At 45.9% G+C, this 13,306-nt stretch overlaps 1 protein-coding gene across 1 annotated transcript in view; it reads left to right on the top strand.

Annotated features, from left to right (window-relative positions):
* Positions 1-13,306, top strand: part of CATSPER3 (cation channel sperm associated 3) — a 33,792-nt gene that overhangs the window by 14,144 nt on the left and 6,342 nt on the right. Inside the window, 1 exon segment of the mRNA XM_069772636.1 lies at positions 399-529. Within this exon segment, the coding sequence (XP_069628737.1) occupies positions 399-529 (131 nt within the window).

Genomic DNA, 13,306 nt, shown 5'->3' with positions numbered 1-13,306 from the left:
GCCTGTGCACCTGGGCTAATTCCAACTGATGAAGTTATCCTGGACTGATGCTGGCGTGGGAAGAGGATCGGTCCTGGAGTTTTGAGACCTGACGTTAATGCTCACAGGTGTAAGACAGCACGTGGGAAAAATGCAGCTGGGGACAACCGTGATAGGAAGCAACAAAAAATCTCAAACCAGCACAGAATATGGCTGTAGAAATATCCAAGCAATTGCAATGAAAATTTCGTTGCTTACCACCCTAGGCATGGTATGTACCCCAGGGACCTTGTTTCCTATCCAGTTTTCCATTTTGCACCAAAATTGGGCACTTCTGAACAGATGCCCATGCCGTTCTGTTGGCCTGATTAGCTGCCGGTCCACATCGCACGCTGTCCTCTGTGATATTCTCCTGGCAGGCTGTGCCCATGCCTGGTGCCTGCCTCGCTGTGGGGTTACTGCCTGTGGGTGCAGATCAGCGATCCGGATGGAGACCTTTGGGAGTCAGGTCCTCAGCCTCTGGGCTTAGATGCTACAAAGAAGAAAAATGGTAAAGCAAAACATTTGGAAATCTGGTTCTTATTTACTGTACTGCCAAGCTGCTGTAAGACTTGCTGGAATCACAATCCCAGAAAAACAGGGTGGAAAGGATTTTCCTGCTGATATTGTTGGCAGTGGGAGAGACCTCGCTGCCTGCTGTGGGCTGGGACAGGTGGGGACAGGGACAGGGACAGGGACAGGGACAGGGATGGGCTTTCTGCTTGTTTGTGAGGGTGAGGAGGAGGGAAATGTTCCTTGTTTCTCCTCAACCCTTTCCAAGGGGGAAGTTTGTTAAATATTGCGAAGAACAGAAGGCAGACTGGAATACTTGGGGAAGGGATACTTGGGAGAGACACTTCACAGGTTAATTTTTGGTGGTGATGAAGGGTAAACCTGATGCCAGATTGTGGTGGCAGGAGAAAAAGCATCAGATGCTCAGGCCAAAGCAGGTTTTTGCTGGATGTTTCCATGCTCATTGCATCGCCTGGAAGGATGTCCCAGCACTACCTAACTATGAGGCACCGAGGGAGATGTCAAGGCAGTCTCTGCTCTGTGGGCTGGGGAGCAAAAGATGTTTTACGGTACCAGGGAGCTCTTCCCAAGGCAGCAAGGTCTCACATCTGCCATTTCTCCCTACGAGCGCCTGCATCTCTCCTGGGAATGCCGCACATCACCCCCGGCTGCTTGCGCGCCCTGCAACCAGGGTAAGCTGAGCAGGGAAAGTTTCCCAGAGACTTTTGGGCTGTGACTCCAGGAGTCATAATTGCCTTGGCAGAGGCAGCCACAGTTGTTCAAACCTGCCCTCTTGCCCGTGAGTCAGAGTGGAAGTGCTGGAGTCATGGGATGGCTCAGAGCAAAGATGCAAAGCTGGGAATTGCTTTCAGAGCTTTTTATTTCCTTGAGGGCAAGTCTGAAAAATATTAGCGAGGGAGCGAGAGAGACTCTAGCAGCCTCAGATCCTGCCTGCAGCCCGCAAAAGCAGCACCAGCCTTTGCCGGCTGGCACCAGGAGCCCTTGCTGCCCGCAAGGGGATGGGACCATCTCTGGGACCCTCAGCGAGGGCAATGCCATGGCAGGAAAAGCAGCCATGCAGTTTGTGGGTGCCCACGGGTGAAGTGGATGAGCCCTGGCACCGGTGACGTGCCCCAGGAGCCGTTCGGGGCATGTCTTGCAGAGGTGGCATTCAGCTGGCAGCCACATTCCTGCTCGGAGTGCAGGGGGACACAGCCAGTACTGGTGGTGGGACAGACCCCCAGCTCATCAGGAGGGTCTTGCGGAGCGCTGAGCCCCCATGTATGGGGCTACCTATGTGAGTGTGTCCTATTTAGGTCAGAAAGCCTCAGGAGATGGTTCAGCAGCGTTTTTTGAGGACAACTGGTTTTGGGCATCTCGGACGATCTTCTGTAGTGAAAGCACTTTTGTTTTCGGGGGGGTTTGTAGGTACCTCTGGTCTATGCCATGGAGCAAAGAGCAGACCCGAGGGGGGATGAAAACCTCAGCATCACCAGCCTGGGGACAAGGGATGGGAGCTGCTTGTTCTCCCAGCATCACGTCCTTGCCTGGGACACCCGGCTCCGTCTGAGCATGGGGAGAGAGGCAGCAGGAAGATCTGGGGGCCCAAGGGAGGGTGGGATGGGTGCTGATGGAGCCAGGGCTTTGCAAAGCCTCTGTGGGGAGGACTTGGCACGTGAACCGCTTCCAGCGCATGGAAACCGCGATGGGTGACGGTCAACCTGGCTCCACAGGATGGCTGAAGTGGTCAGAACCTGGTGGCAGCCGGGATGTCCTGAGGTTGGTATCGGACCAGTCTGGAGGCAGGTGGGAATGGAAACCCCAGTACCAAGCTCTCCCCAACCTTGGGGAGGTCCTGTTGCCTCCAGTCTCCAAGTTCATGGCTCGGAGCCATCTCTCGTTTAGTCCCAGCGAATTACCGAGCCCCAGGAAGCCTACCTTACTGAGGCTTTTGTAGAAGTCAAGGGCTCAAATTGAGCAGGAGCTTGGGGAAACCGTTTCCCTTGTTAAAATAAATGTATTAGTTTAATACGTACCAGGAGAGGATAGGGAGTTCTCCTTGTTAAATATTTACCAGTCAAACCCTGCTGAGGACTTACTTGGAGCAATTCAGCTTTAGTGATTTCCTTCTATTGTGGTCTAAGTCTCCAGCATCGCTGGGAAACTGCCCGGCAGGGCCAGGAGGGCAGGCGGCAGACCTGAGCCCCGGGTGGTGAAACCACGGCCGGGATGGCCGCCCACCGCTCCGGGGACACCGCGGGGCCTTGGCGGGTCCCCAAATCCGCTCTGGGACCTCCACGGAGATGCCAGCACCTGCCAGGAGGGATGGAGCAAGCAGCCTTCTTTCCGAAGGGGAGCAAGGGGTGGGAGAGATGCCCAACAGCTAGGCAAAAATAAATTTAAAAAAAAAAACAAACATGAGTAGAGGCACAAAATGTTGCTCTGCGCCTTACCTGTCCTGGTAGCCCCTGAGAGCATCCTGATAGCGCTTTCCCGGACACACCACAGTGAATTTTAACAAGCAGCATAATTTCTACGGGGGCTGATCCCTTTGAGAGTGTGTATCTTTGAAAAGAACCCAAATTGTGAATTATCTTCATTTCCCCAAGATGTCCCTCCTGCTACCTGATGGTGGAGTTAAGCCATATTCCAATAATCTTCCATAGTTCAGGATTTCCTGACATAGCTATTCTATTTATAGGAACAATTTTATATTTATGTTATTTACATGTATATATACTAATTTGACACACATTTATATTAATACTTTATTTATCATTTATAAATGTATATTCCAGCAATCTCTGGTGGTTCAAGATTTCTTAACACTGGTAACACATTTTTTTTCTAACCAAGCTAAATTCAGCTTATTTGTATTTTTGGTGACTCCACATTGTTTTGTAACCCTGTTGCTTCCCCTTTAACTCCCCAGAATAAAATGGAAGTACCGGAAGACATGGGGGATCTCTATGGAAATGCTCAGGAATTGTTGGTCACTCACTCTCCTGAATACAGCGACTCCAGATTTTTCAAGGACCGTGTCGCCGTATATTTTTTAAAGAATTACTCTATTAATAACATTAAGAGAAAACAGATGCGTCAGGTTTGCAACCAGAAATGTGGATATTGTAGGAGACATCAATTGTTAGAAGTAAACAACAGCCCTGATTCAACAAAGTTCTTAAGCAGACACTTAACTTTAAGCATGCACTTAACACAGGCTTCAGCCAGGCGTTAACATATGTTCTGCTATATAAAGACGGACTTAAGTACGTACTTACAGTTAAGCTTGTGCTTAAGTGCTTTGTTGAATTGGGGCCAATACTTCAGCTCTCCCTCTGTCTCCCTAACATTAACTGTGCCTGACATCCAGGAAATTCAAACAGGGGCTGCTGTATTCACCTACCGGCATTTCTTTTTCCTTCAGACAGTGGCTGCATCTATTTTGCAGCACGGCCGAAGCGATCTGGGTGGCAGGGTCAGGCCACCTCATGCACCTTCGTGCCCCCATCGCTCCCCATCCCTTGGGAGCCCCATGTCACAGCGCCCACGGGGTCACCTGGGGAGAGACTGAGAACTGGTCACACTCGTAAGTCTCTATGAAGACCCCACCTAGAAGTCTTTTGTGCCTTTATTTTTATTGGTTTTTAAATCAAGGTATTTTTCCATAATATTATGTGTGTTCATAAAAGATGCTTGCTTTCTTTGTGCTTATTTGCAGGTGGTTGGTTTTTTTAGTCCCGAGCACAAAGAATTGTACTGTGCAATGATTTACCCTCCCTGATCAACCTTTGTGCATGAAAACTTAATTCTGCAATTTTTTGCTTTTGTAGCTTTTTCTCCTGTTACATCCCCCATCCACTGAGTTGGGCATATCAGCAGGTGAATGTGAATGGGAAAGGCCTTGGTGTCTTCGTGGGTTACTGATGACCTCCTGAACCAGCCTGGATGCTCTGAGTTGCCCTTCCAATTAGCTTGAGACTCTTCTTGCCTGTAGGTCACCTTAATTTCAGACCAAAGTTACTGAGGACGAAGGTCTTCTCATTCTGGTCACTGTAAAGGCACTTTGAATCGGCATCACTGGAAGCCCCAAAGCCCAGCTCTCAGTTGTTTACGTGGCTTGGGATCAATTCATCATCACTTGTTGGCTTTTATTTGCAGTGAACCAGACTTCTCTGAAAACTGAACAGATCTTGTTTCATGAGCTGGAGAGAGCTCGGTGAAAGCGGGAACAAGTCGGTATCTCCAGACCCAAGTCACAGGAGGCAAATCCTGAACCAAGCATCTCCAAAGGTTTCCTCATCTGTAGGTGAAGTTCTGCCCTTCTTGCAATCAAAGGGAATTTTTGCACTTGCTTCAATGGGGCCGGAGCTGCTTTCTCCCCAGGATTTTCTTTTTGGACAGTTTTTAAACTGTGGGTACAGCAGAAGCTCTCTGGAAGAGAGAAGCCTGTTAGACAGCAAACCTGCTGCCTTTCCCAGCCCCAGCTTTCTGTCTACACCACCTCTCTACCCAAAAGGTCATGGCCGGAGAGGCAAGGTCACTGCAAAAGAGAGGGATTTTGTTTTACCAGTCAATGCCAAGTGCGATGAACCTGTGGCCTTCAGTTAGACATGACTCAGGGAGCATCATCTAGATATGAAGCTAAGTTTTCTTGAATAAAAAAAAATTACTGAAGACCTCAAGGACCAGCTCTTCACTGCTTATTTTTTTTGCAGATGGCAGCATCCAAGTTCCAGTTATTTCTCTCTTGGAAAATAAAACAACTCTACCAGAAGAAAAGGAATGTGAGTTTGCAGCACAGTTTGGTACCTGGAAGACTCCAGGCTGGAGCACACACTCCTGATTTATGGTGTACTTGTTAAAACCACTTGTTCTTGTCATAACAAAACAGATCCAAGTGAAGCTGGGTAGAAGGTCTCCTTCTAGTTGGCACTTCATCATGGCTTCTTACTCTGTCTTAGGTTCTGGGGGTTTACAGTTATATAAAACTTAATGAATCAGTATACTTTAGATTTCCTTCCTAATGCATATGGGTTCAATTAACTGCACTGTTTGCTTATTTAAGCGTTTTCATTAAATTGCTTTACTATATTTTCCCGCAATTGAAGGGGAACATGGTGGGGCTGATGCCATCTGCCACCATCAGTTTAGCAGAACCTTTTTCTTTGTTCAGACCCATTCTTTTTTATTAGAAGAGACCCTCCTACCCCCAGTTCCCTGTGTGCCACGCACTTAGTGCATTCGCCTCTTCTGACTGCAGACTGATAAATAAAAAGCTTGTGCAAGGACCTTCATGTATGGTATTTTTTAAGTCTCTCTTTTACAAGATCAGGTTGTGTTTTGCTCCCCCTTCTCTCCCCCTGCTTGCAGATTCCTTTTTGCTCCAGCTTGTGAATAAATAATTGTTGCTATTACAATAGCTAGCAGCTCTTGCTGCCTGGCTCTGTGGAGTGGGGGATTGTGTTGGCTAAAACACCCAGCCAGACTACAGGCTCAGCCCAGGACACCAAGGACAAGGCAGGGGAGGCTTCTTCCGTGTTTTTGAGGAATAGCTGACCCTAGACATCCCACCAAACCTTCCTAAAGGTCCTACTCATGGGGCAGGGGGTGGTCTCCCTGCCAGCGGCCCTGCGTCACCCGTGGCTTCATTTTTGGATCTGGTGCCTTTAGGACTTCCCACACTGTCCTTGCCCCAGCACAGAGCTAGTGGTTTATTACATTCCTCTTTGTTGCTTTACGCCATCCTTTTGAGCTGCATCTTGCCAGTGTAAGTGCTCATGGTGAGCGGCCCTGTGGTTCTCAAATGACTGCTGGTCCCAAGAGGGCTGCTGCCAGCATCCCTCCGAAAAACCCCGCACCACCACAGGGATGCCCATTGGGGGCTGACGATGCCTTATCCCCATTTTACGGACAAACTAAACTGAATAAACTCACCCGCTTGATTTGGGAAGCAATCTGCACCTTGTTACACAAAGCAAGTGCTCTATAGGCATCACTAATAGAAAAAAAACCTCCTGAAGTATATGATAGAAGAAGGAAAAACATTCATCCTCGAGGACTCTCGTCCAGAGGTCGGCTTTTTGATTTGAAAATGCAGTGTTTGATATTGCGTCAGTTATCTGCCATCTCTCGGTTAGGGAACAGAGGAAGGCATTAGTGCTCCCGAAGCAAACTATTTTGCAATACAGTCTGGGGAGGAAAACGCCCTAGCATTTATCATTTTCTGGTCCCTGTTACAGGCATTTTATGTAAGGGAAGATGCAAAGAGAATAAATAACTTGCCCTAAAGGTACACAATGAATCTGTGGCAAGGCCAGCAGGAGAAACATTTTTAACCATTGCTTGCAAAAGCCTTGCTCAAGCAGTACTTTCGGTGAGGGCAACCCAGCCCCTTGTCCTCCCCAAAGTCTAAGGAAACTGCTGTGGCCAGGGAGGACCAGAGGATGATGCTGTGGGACCCTCACCCAGCCTGTACCCCCTTTTGTAGAGGGGTTTCAGTTTGTGGAGCAATGTACCAGACCAAACAGCTTCAAGAATTAAAAGAAAAGAAAGAAAGAAAGAAAAAAACCCCAAACCACCCTTCAAACCCTTCCGTTTTCAGTAAAGGGAAATTAAGAAAAAGCAAAATGTGGAAAAATACATTTAAACTGGAAGGAAAAGCATTTCCCCCCCCAATAAGTGGTAAGATTTATTTCTTCCTTTTCTTATTTTCAAAAAGGTTTTCTGATTTCTGTTTTTATCAATGAAAAATGCAGAGAAGGCACCAAAGGTTTTGTAAAATATCACCGAGTTGCCAAATTAACCTTTGGGGGGGGGTTGTGGAAAGGATCAGCTGGAAAAACATCAGCTTGGACCCTCAGCTGCATCCCAGTCCCCCCCTGCCCGATACTTGCTGGGCTCAGGGACCCAAACCTCTGCTCACAGCCCTGCAGGCTGCAGGGACCCACATGCAGCTGGCTGGATTTGCCAAAATTCTAAGGAATCACCTGAAAAAACCAAACTGGTGCAGAGCCTGAGCTCTGGGAGGCTTTCTGAGAGCATGGCTTGACAGCCCTGCCAGCTCCAACCACTCTTTGGTGCCTTTTCTTCTTGAAGTGAGGCATAAAATAAATTGAAGCTGCTGGCTGTGGTAAACATTCCCTCCAAACATGCCTGTTCTTGATACCCCAAATGCAGATACTCAATTGTGGAAGAAAATGGAGAAAGAAAAAAAAAAGAAAAGAAAAGAAAAGAAAAGGAGAGAGAGAGAAAAAACCCGACGCTTCCAAGACACTAAAAATAGACTCTGATCACTTACCAAATGGTAAAATGAAAATGATTTGCTTTGAATAGTCTCCAGAAAGGCTCAGATACAATGTCTTGTGGAGCAAAATTGAATCAGTTGAAAGTGCAGACGCCAGCTCAGCCTAATCCCTCCCAGCTGCTTTGCTTTGCTTTTTTTCCAACAAGCAGCCCCTAAAAGTCATCTCCCTAATCCTGCAAACTGAAATTCAATCTTGTATTTTTTTTTTTAAATCAAGTTTCAAGCCTGGGGCTTGCAGGGTGGGGGAAGAGGAGGAGGGAGGGCTTTGGGGTTGCCTCCTTCCCCTCGACCTGACTGCAGTAAACACAGCCTTGAATTCAAGGAAAAGCTTTAGACTACAATTCGCTTGGCTTGAGCCAAACACACAAATCTGATGCCTTTAAAGCCCCTCCAGCAGACGGTAGATAGCTTTGAGATGCTCACTAAATGGCTGTCTGGTTGCTGCCTTTTTTGTTGTTGATTGGGGGCCCAAGGAGACCTTGTCTCTGGGTTGTTTTTTCTTTCCTTTTTTTCTTTTTTTTTTCGGTGTCTGCTTTTATCAGTGAATTTGGGTTGGGCATTTACCTAATGCAAAGACCAAGACAAACAATTTCTCACAGAGGCTGGTGATTGCGGCCAGCAGTGCATGTACGGGCTCTGCTATCTCGGGGAATATCCAGAGGTATTTATGACACTTTCCCAAGAGTTTCCTGACTCCTGCCCTCCTCTCCCCCAGCTTCTTCCCCGTGTGTGACTTGCAAGGACTCGGCAAAGGCTCCCTGGGCATCCCGGTCCTCGGCTCCCTCTGCGGCACCTGGGAGCATAACTCCACGCACTTCCAGACTTGCCTTGCCAGTCTTTGCCACCTTATGGTCCGCTGATCCCAATATTTTTTTGGCATCAAGTGATACCGGTTTGGTTTCGGAGAGTAACTGAGAATAGATAAAATAACAGCAAAGCATTCAAACCCCAAATCCCACAGCTCAGCGTCCTGATAATCCAAATTCGTGGGGCTGAACACTTCCAAACTCGGGGCTTCAAAAGTTTCCCCCCTTCAGGCACGCAGGTTGGCCCTGTGAGGCTCTTGTTTGAACCCAGGTCAGAGTCCAGAATGCGAGCAGGAAAAAAAAAAGATGGCTAAGAGTGAGAAGAGGGAGGGTATCATTTTACAGTATAGAAACTCCTGTAGGAACAGCTGCAGGCAGGTGTAGATTTGCCTGGCCAGGGAAGGATTCAGAATACCAGAAAAAAATAGGAAATCAAACTTACAAGGAGACAGTGGAAAGCTCAGGTGGGAACCATTGATATCAATTCTCTTGCCCTGATATATATGATGACAAAAGACGTACCCACATAACACCACGGCAGCTGCCACAGCCACGTGAGTATTCGAAGTTGGAAATCGGTCCCATACCATGAAAATCACACATTTCACAGAAGCAGTGACGATTATTTTGTCTGTTCCCAATGTCCACTTCTCTTCATCTTGTTGGCATAATGGTCTTGACCACACACACACCCCCTGCCATGTCAGGAGCAAACTTCTACTTGTTAGCAACTGGCTGTTATTTCTGCTTTGAGACAAGTGGGGTTACGTGACATTTAAACAATATGCATTCTTGTTCTCTGTATCCCTGTACCCATCAGCCTGATACAGGGCTGGGTCACTGAGAGTGATAAAAGCATTATTACTGAAGTTACTTTGAACTGAATTACCTCTTGTATAACGAGGGACAGCATGTTGGGTACCCTGATCGAATGGCCCCATGTGTTCGTTGCTGGATTTTATGGTGTAAACTGATGGACAGTTCAGATAAACATACAGAAATAAATGGGTAGAGATACACAGGTACGTAGGGGATGGATGAATTAGAATAATTGGCATCATTACATAGACATATACAGGGTCTGTGCAGAGGGTGGATAATTTGATATTAATACAGAAGAAGTGATGATGGAGGGAAAGCATGTGTATTTGACATAGACTGGACGGCCTAGCCAGGGGTTTGGTATGGTAAGTGTGGTCCTGATGCACATCAGGATAAGTAGAATACATGTGGGATGTGTTCTGTTAGAGCAAGGGCCTTCTGGGTGGCTGGAAAGTTTACGTAGCAGCTGGCTGGATAGCTGGGTAGTGGAGCTAGGGATGAGGTGGCTGATGGACTGCATAGTGAACCCATGGGATAAATATGTACACAGAAGAGGCGCTGGCTGGATTTACCATAAACCAGAAATATTTGAAAATGTAGAGCTAGGTATGAGAGAACTATAGAGGGGAAAAAGAAAGAAAGAAAGAAAGAAAGAGAGAAAGAAAACACAGAAAGCTTAGAATAAACCTGAAATTAGCTAGACAGTTAAATATGTATGGGATTGATTGCAGCATATCCGAGCCTGACAGCCATATTAAAATGAGCAAATAGATGTCTGTGTATTACATATTGGTTTGTTGAATGGGTGTGGAACAGATAAATGTGGAAGAGAGAAAGCTGAATTGAGTAGGTAAAGTAACTGCTGGGTGGCTGGGAAGTTAAGCAGAGTAAACGTAATGTGGATAGATTAAAATATGGAAATGTGGACTATCGCAAGTAGGTATTGTAAATACGTTGCTGTAATAGGTAGCAAGTAGATAAGTACAGGTATAATAGAAACCTTAGCGGGACATATGGAATAAATAGAGACATGAACTGATATCTGTATCAATTAACTTGTTTAGGTAAAGATATTCTGGGCTACATAAATTAAATAAAAATGACATGAGCAACAGTGGCACTAACAGTTCTAAAAGGGGAACATGGACGTAAGGAGGAAGAGGTGATCCACTAGAAATACTGTGAATATTCTGGGGTTAGGTCAGCTGAGTAGAAATGGGATGGATGGGTGGATGAAGAAAAGGGTATATATACTGACTTACTGACTACTAACTGAGCTTGTATTAGCTAGATTGACTAGATAAACCTGTAGAGAGCAGATTAATAAATTAAAGGCCAAAAGAGAAAGAGATTAAATTGAGATGGACAGGTTTAGAGCAGACAGAACATGTGTTGTCTGGGTAAAAGGATGGAAAGATAGTTGGAAGGATGAAATAAATATATGACTAATACAGCCAGAAAATATGGGCTGATAGGGTGAATAGGTCATTGATTATGGGGAATGTAGATAGAGGGAGGAACAGATAAAAGAACAATAACGGAGTTAATAGATGAAGAGTAATAGATGAGTAACACCCATAGGGAGGGTATCTAGTTATCGAGACTCCCTGCAAATACAAAGACATAGAAGTGCGAAAAAGGTGATGTACAGACATAGATGAGCGAAGGAAGTATTGGGTAGGTACAAAAAAAGACAAAATGCACAGACAGGAGAGAAGAGTAGATATGGGAAAAAGCAAAAAAAAACACTTAAGGAAGAGTCGGATAAAATAGGCATGGAGTAAATAGATTACATATAAAATTCATACAGAATAAAGACATTATGCTGAAAAAACAAGCTTGGAACAATTAGCGAGCTAACAGGTTGGACTAGGTATTGGGTAGATAAAGAGACAGGGAAGTATTCATGAGCTGGGAGTGTTGAGAAATTAGCCTGATGATCAAGTACAAATTAGAGGGGTGTTAAATGGGGAAGTAAATCCTGGACAGGATGACTGATGAAGAAGGATGTGGGTGCACACACAGATGACTGGGTACCAGGAAGCTCATCAGAGTGGGTACGAGTGAGCAGAGAGATGAATATGGATGTAACAAGGAGGGGCATGAAAACATATAGTTTACCATGTGCTATGGAAATCTGGAGAGATTAATTAAAATTTGCATCAGATTGATCAGATAGGTAAGTAGTCACAGGCATTAGCTTAATGAGCATGTATAAAAGAGACTGCGAAAAAAGGTCATTAATCGTGATGTTAGTTGTATTGATGTCTTAGGCATGACAGGTAAAAGCACAAGTGGTGAATGCATTAGTGCTATAAGAAAGGATGAGAGCAATTAGTAGACGTGAGATAGACTAGATGTGTGAGACATGAACGTTTGCAAAATAGGCAAAGAGGTCAGGTAAATGAGAATACATGGGGAAAGTGGATTGCTAAGTGTTATGAAACTCAACTATGAACACCTACAGGGATGTGGGGGAGAGAAAATTAGGTGATCTGCAGTTGTAAGATGGACAGAAGGAGAACAGATCTGTTTGCACAAGAAATAAGCATAGAGAAATCACATGAGCAAGGCTGAGGTGTGACTCCCAAACCAATCCTAAAACTAACCCTAATTCTAAATCCTGACACAAACCCAACCCAATGCTTAAAGGTTATCCTAACACAACACTAAGCCAAACCTAACCCTAACCCAACAGTATCTGAACATAGCACTAACCCTAACCTCACCTAAAACTCTGCACCTACTACCTAACCCTAACGCAAGCTGAAACCTACCACTGACCCTGATGCTAATCACAATCCTATCCTAAACCTAACCCATGCCTCATCCTAACCCAAACATAACCTAAACATAATCCTAAATGCTGAGCCAACCCTATCCCTAACTCTAAACCAATCTCAACCCAACCCTAACCCTAACCAAACTCTGACCCTAACTCTAAGCAGTAAGACTTAAGCCTATCTCTGACTTAATCTTAACCTTGCACCTCAGAGGAACAGGTAGAAATATATGATACATTTGTATTTAGCTGATACAAAACAAAAGAAAGAAGATTAGGTAAATATGTCAGAGTTCGAGTTGTCAGTTTTATGTATTGTAAAGTTATATGGTATTCATTAGCTACGGGGAGGTAGGAGGGTTGACTAAATGAGTGGACCTAAGGTAGAGATGAACAAATTAAATATGTCTGTGTAGAACAGTTATACCAGAGAGCTCAGAGTGTGCAAGTAAATAAGAAATTCATAATTACGATCTCAGATCAGAGATCAGGTAGGTGAAGATGTATTGAACAGAGTGATACATGCAACCAGTGGTTAAATCACACATCCAGGTAGGCTTGAGGTAGACGAGTATTTGTGTGGGATAGACAGGTAGGGAACAAGGGAGGAGGAAACGTAAGGCAGGCGAATACACACAGAGCAGGGGAGCTGTGGAATGAATAGGTATGTATGTTGTCAGAGCTTGTTGAAAGGAAACGACAGGTAACGGGGTGGGTTCGGCTCAGGAAAGCGGACAGGACTGTAGATTGGCAGTTTCTGCCTTTTTCAAATTATGACCCCTGCAAGCGTGCCAGCCCCTGCCTGGTGAGCTTTAGCCCATGGACCGGAGGCAAATGCTGCTTACTGCTCTCCCTGAAGCCCTGAAAATGAGACGGGGGCCAGCGAGGGGAGCGGTCCCGCATTCATCACACGGGGTGGGTGTACGCGGCAGGTGGGCCAGTCTGAAGCGGGGTTACAGGCCGGTGGGATGGGGCTGTAGCCTGATGTGCTCGGAGGTAAAACACACAAAGCCACTAAAGGTACGAGGATGAGCTTTCGGAGAGACAGGATCCAGCCCT

This window comes from Haliaeetus albicilla, chromosome 27 (genome assembly GCF_947461875.1).
Source record: "Haliaeetus albicilla chromosome 27, bHalAlb1.1, whole genome shotgun sequence".
Classification (NCBI taxonomy): Eukaryota; Metazoa; Chordata; class Aves; order Accipitriformes; family Accipitridae; genus Haliaeetus; species Haliaeetus albicilla.
Note: the sequence above shows the minus strand (reverse complement) of the source record. Positions and strands in the feature narration are given on the sequence as shown.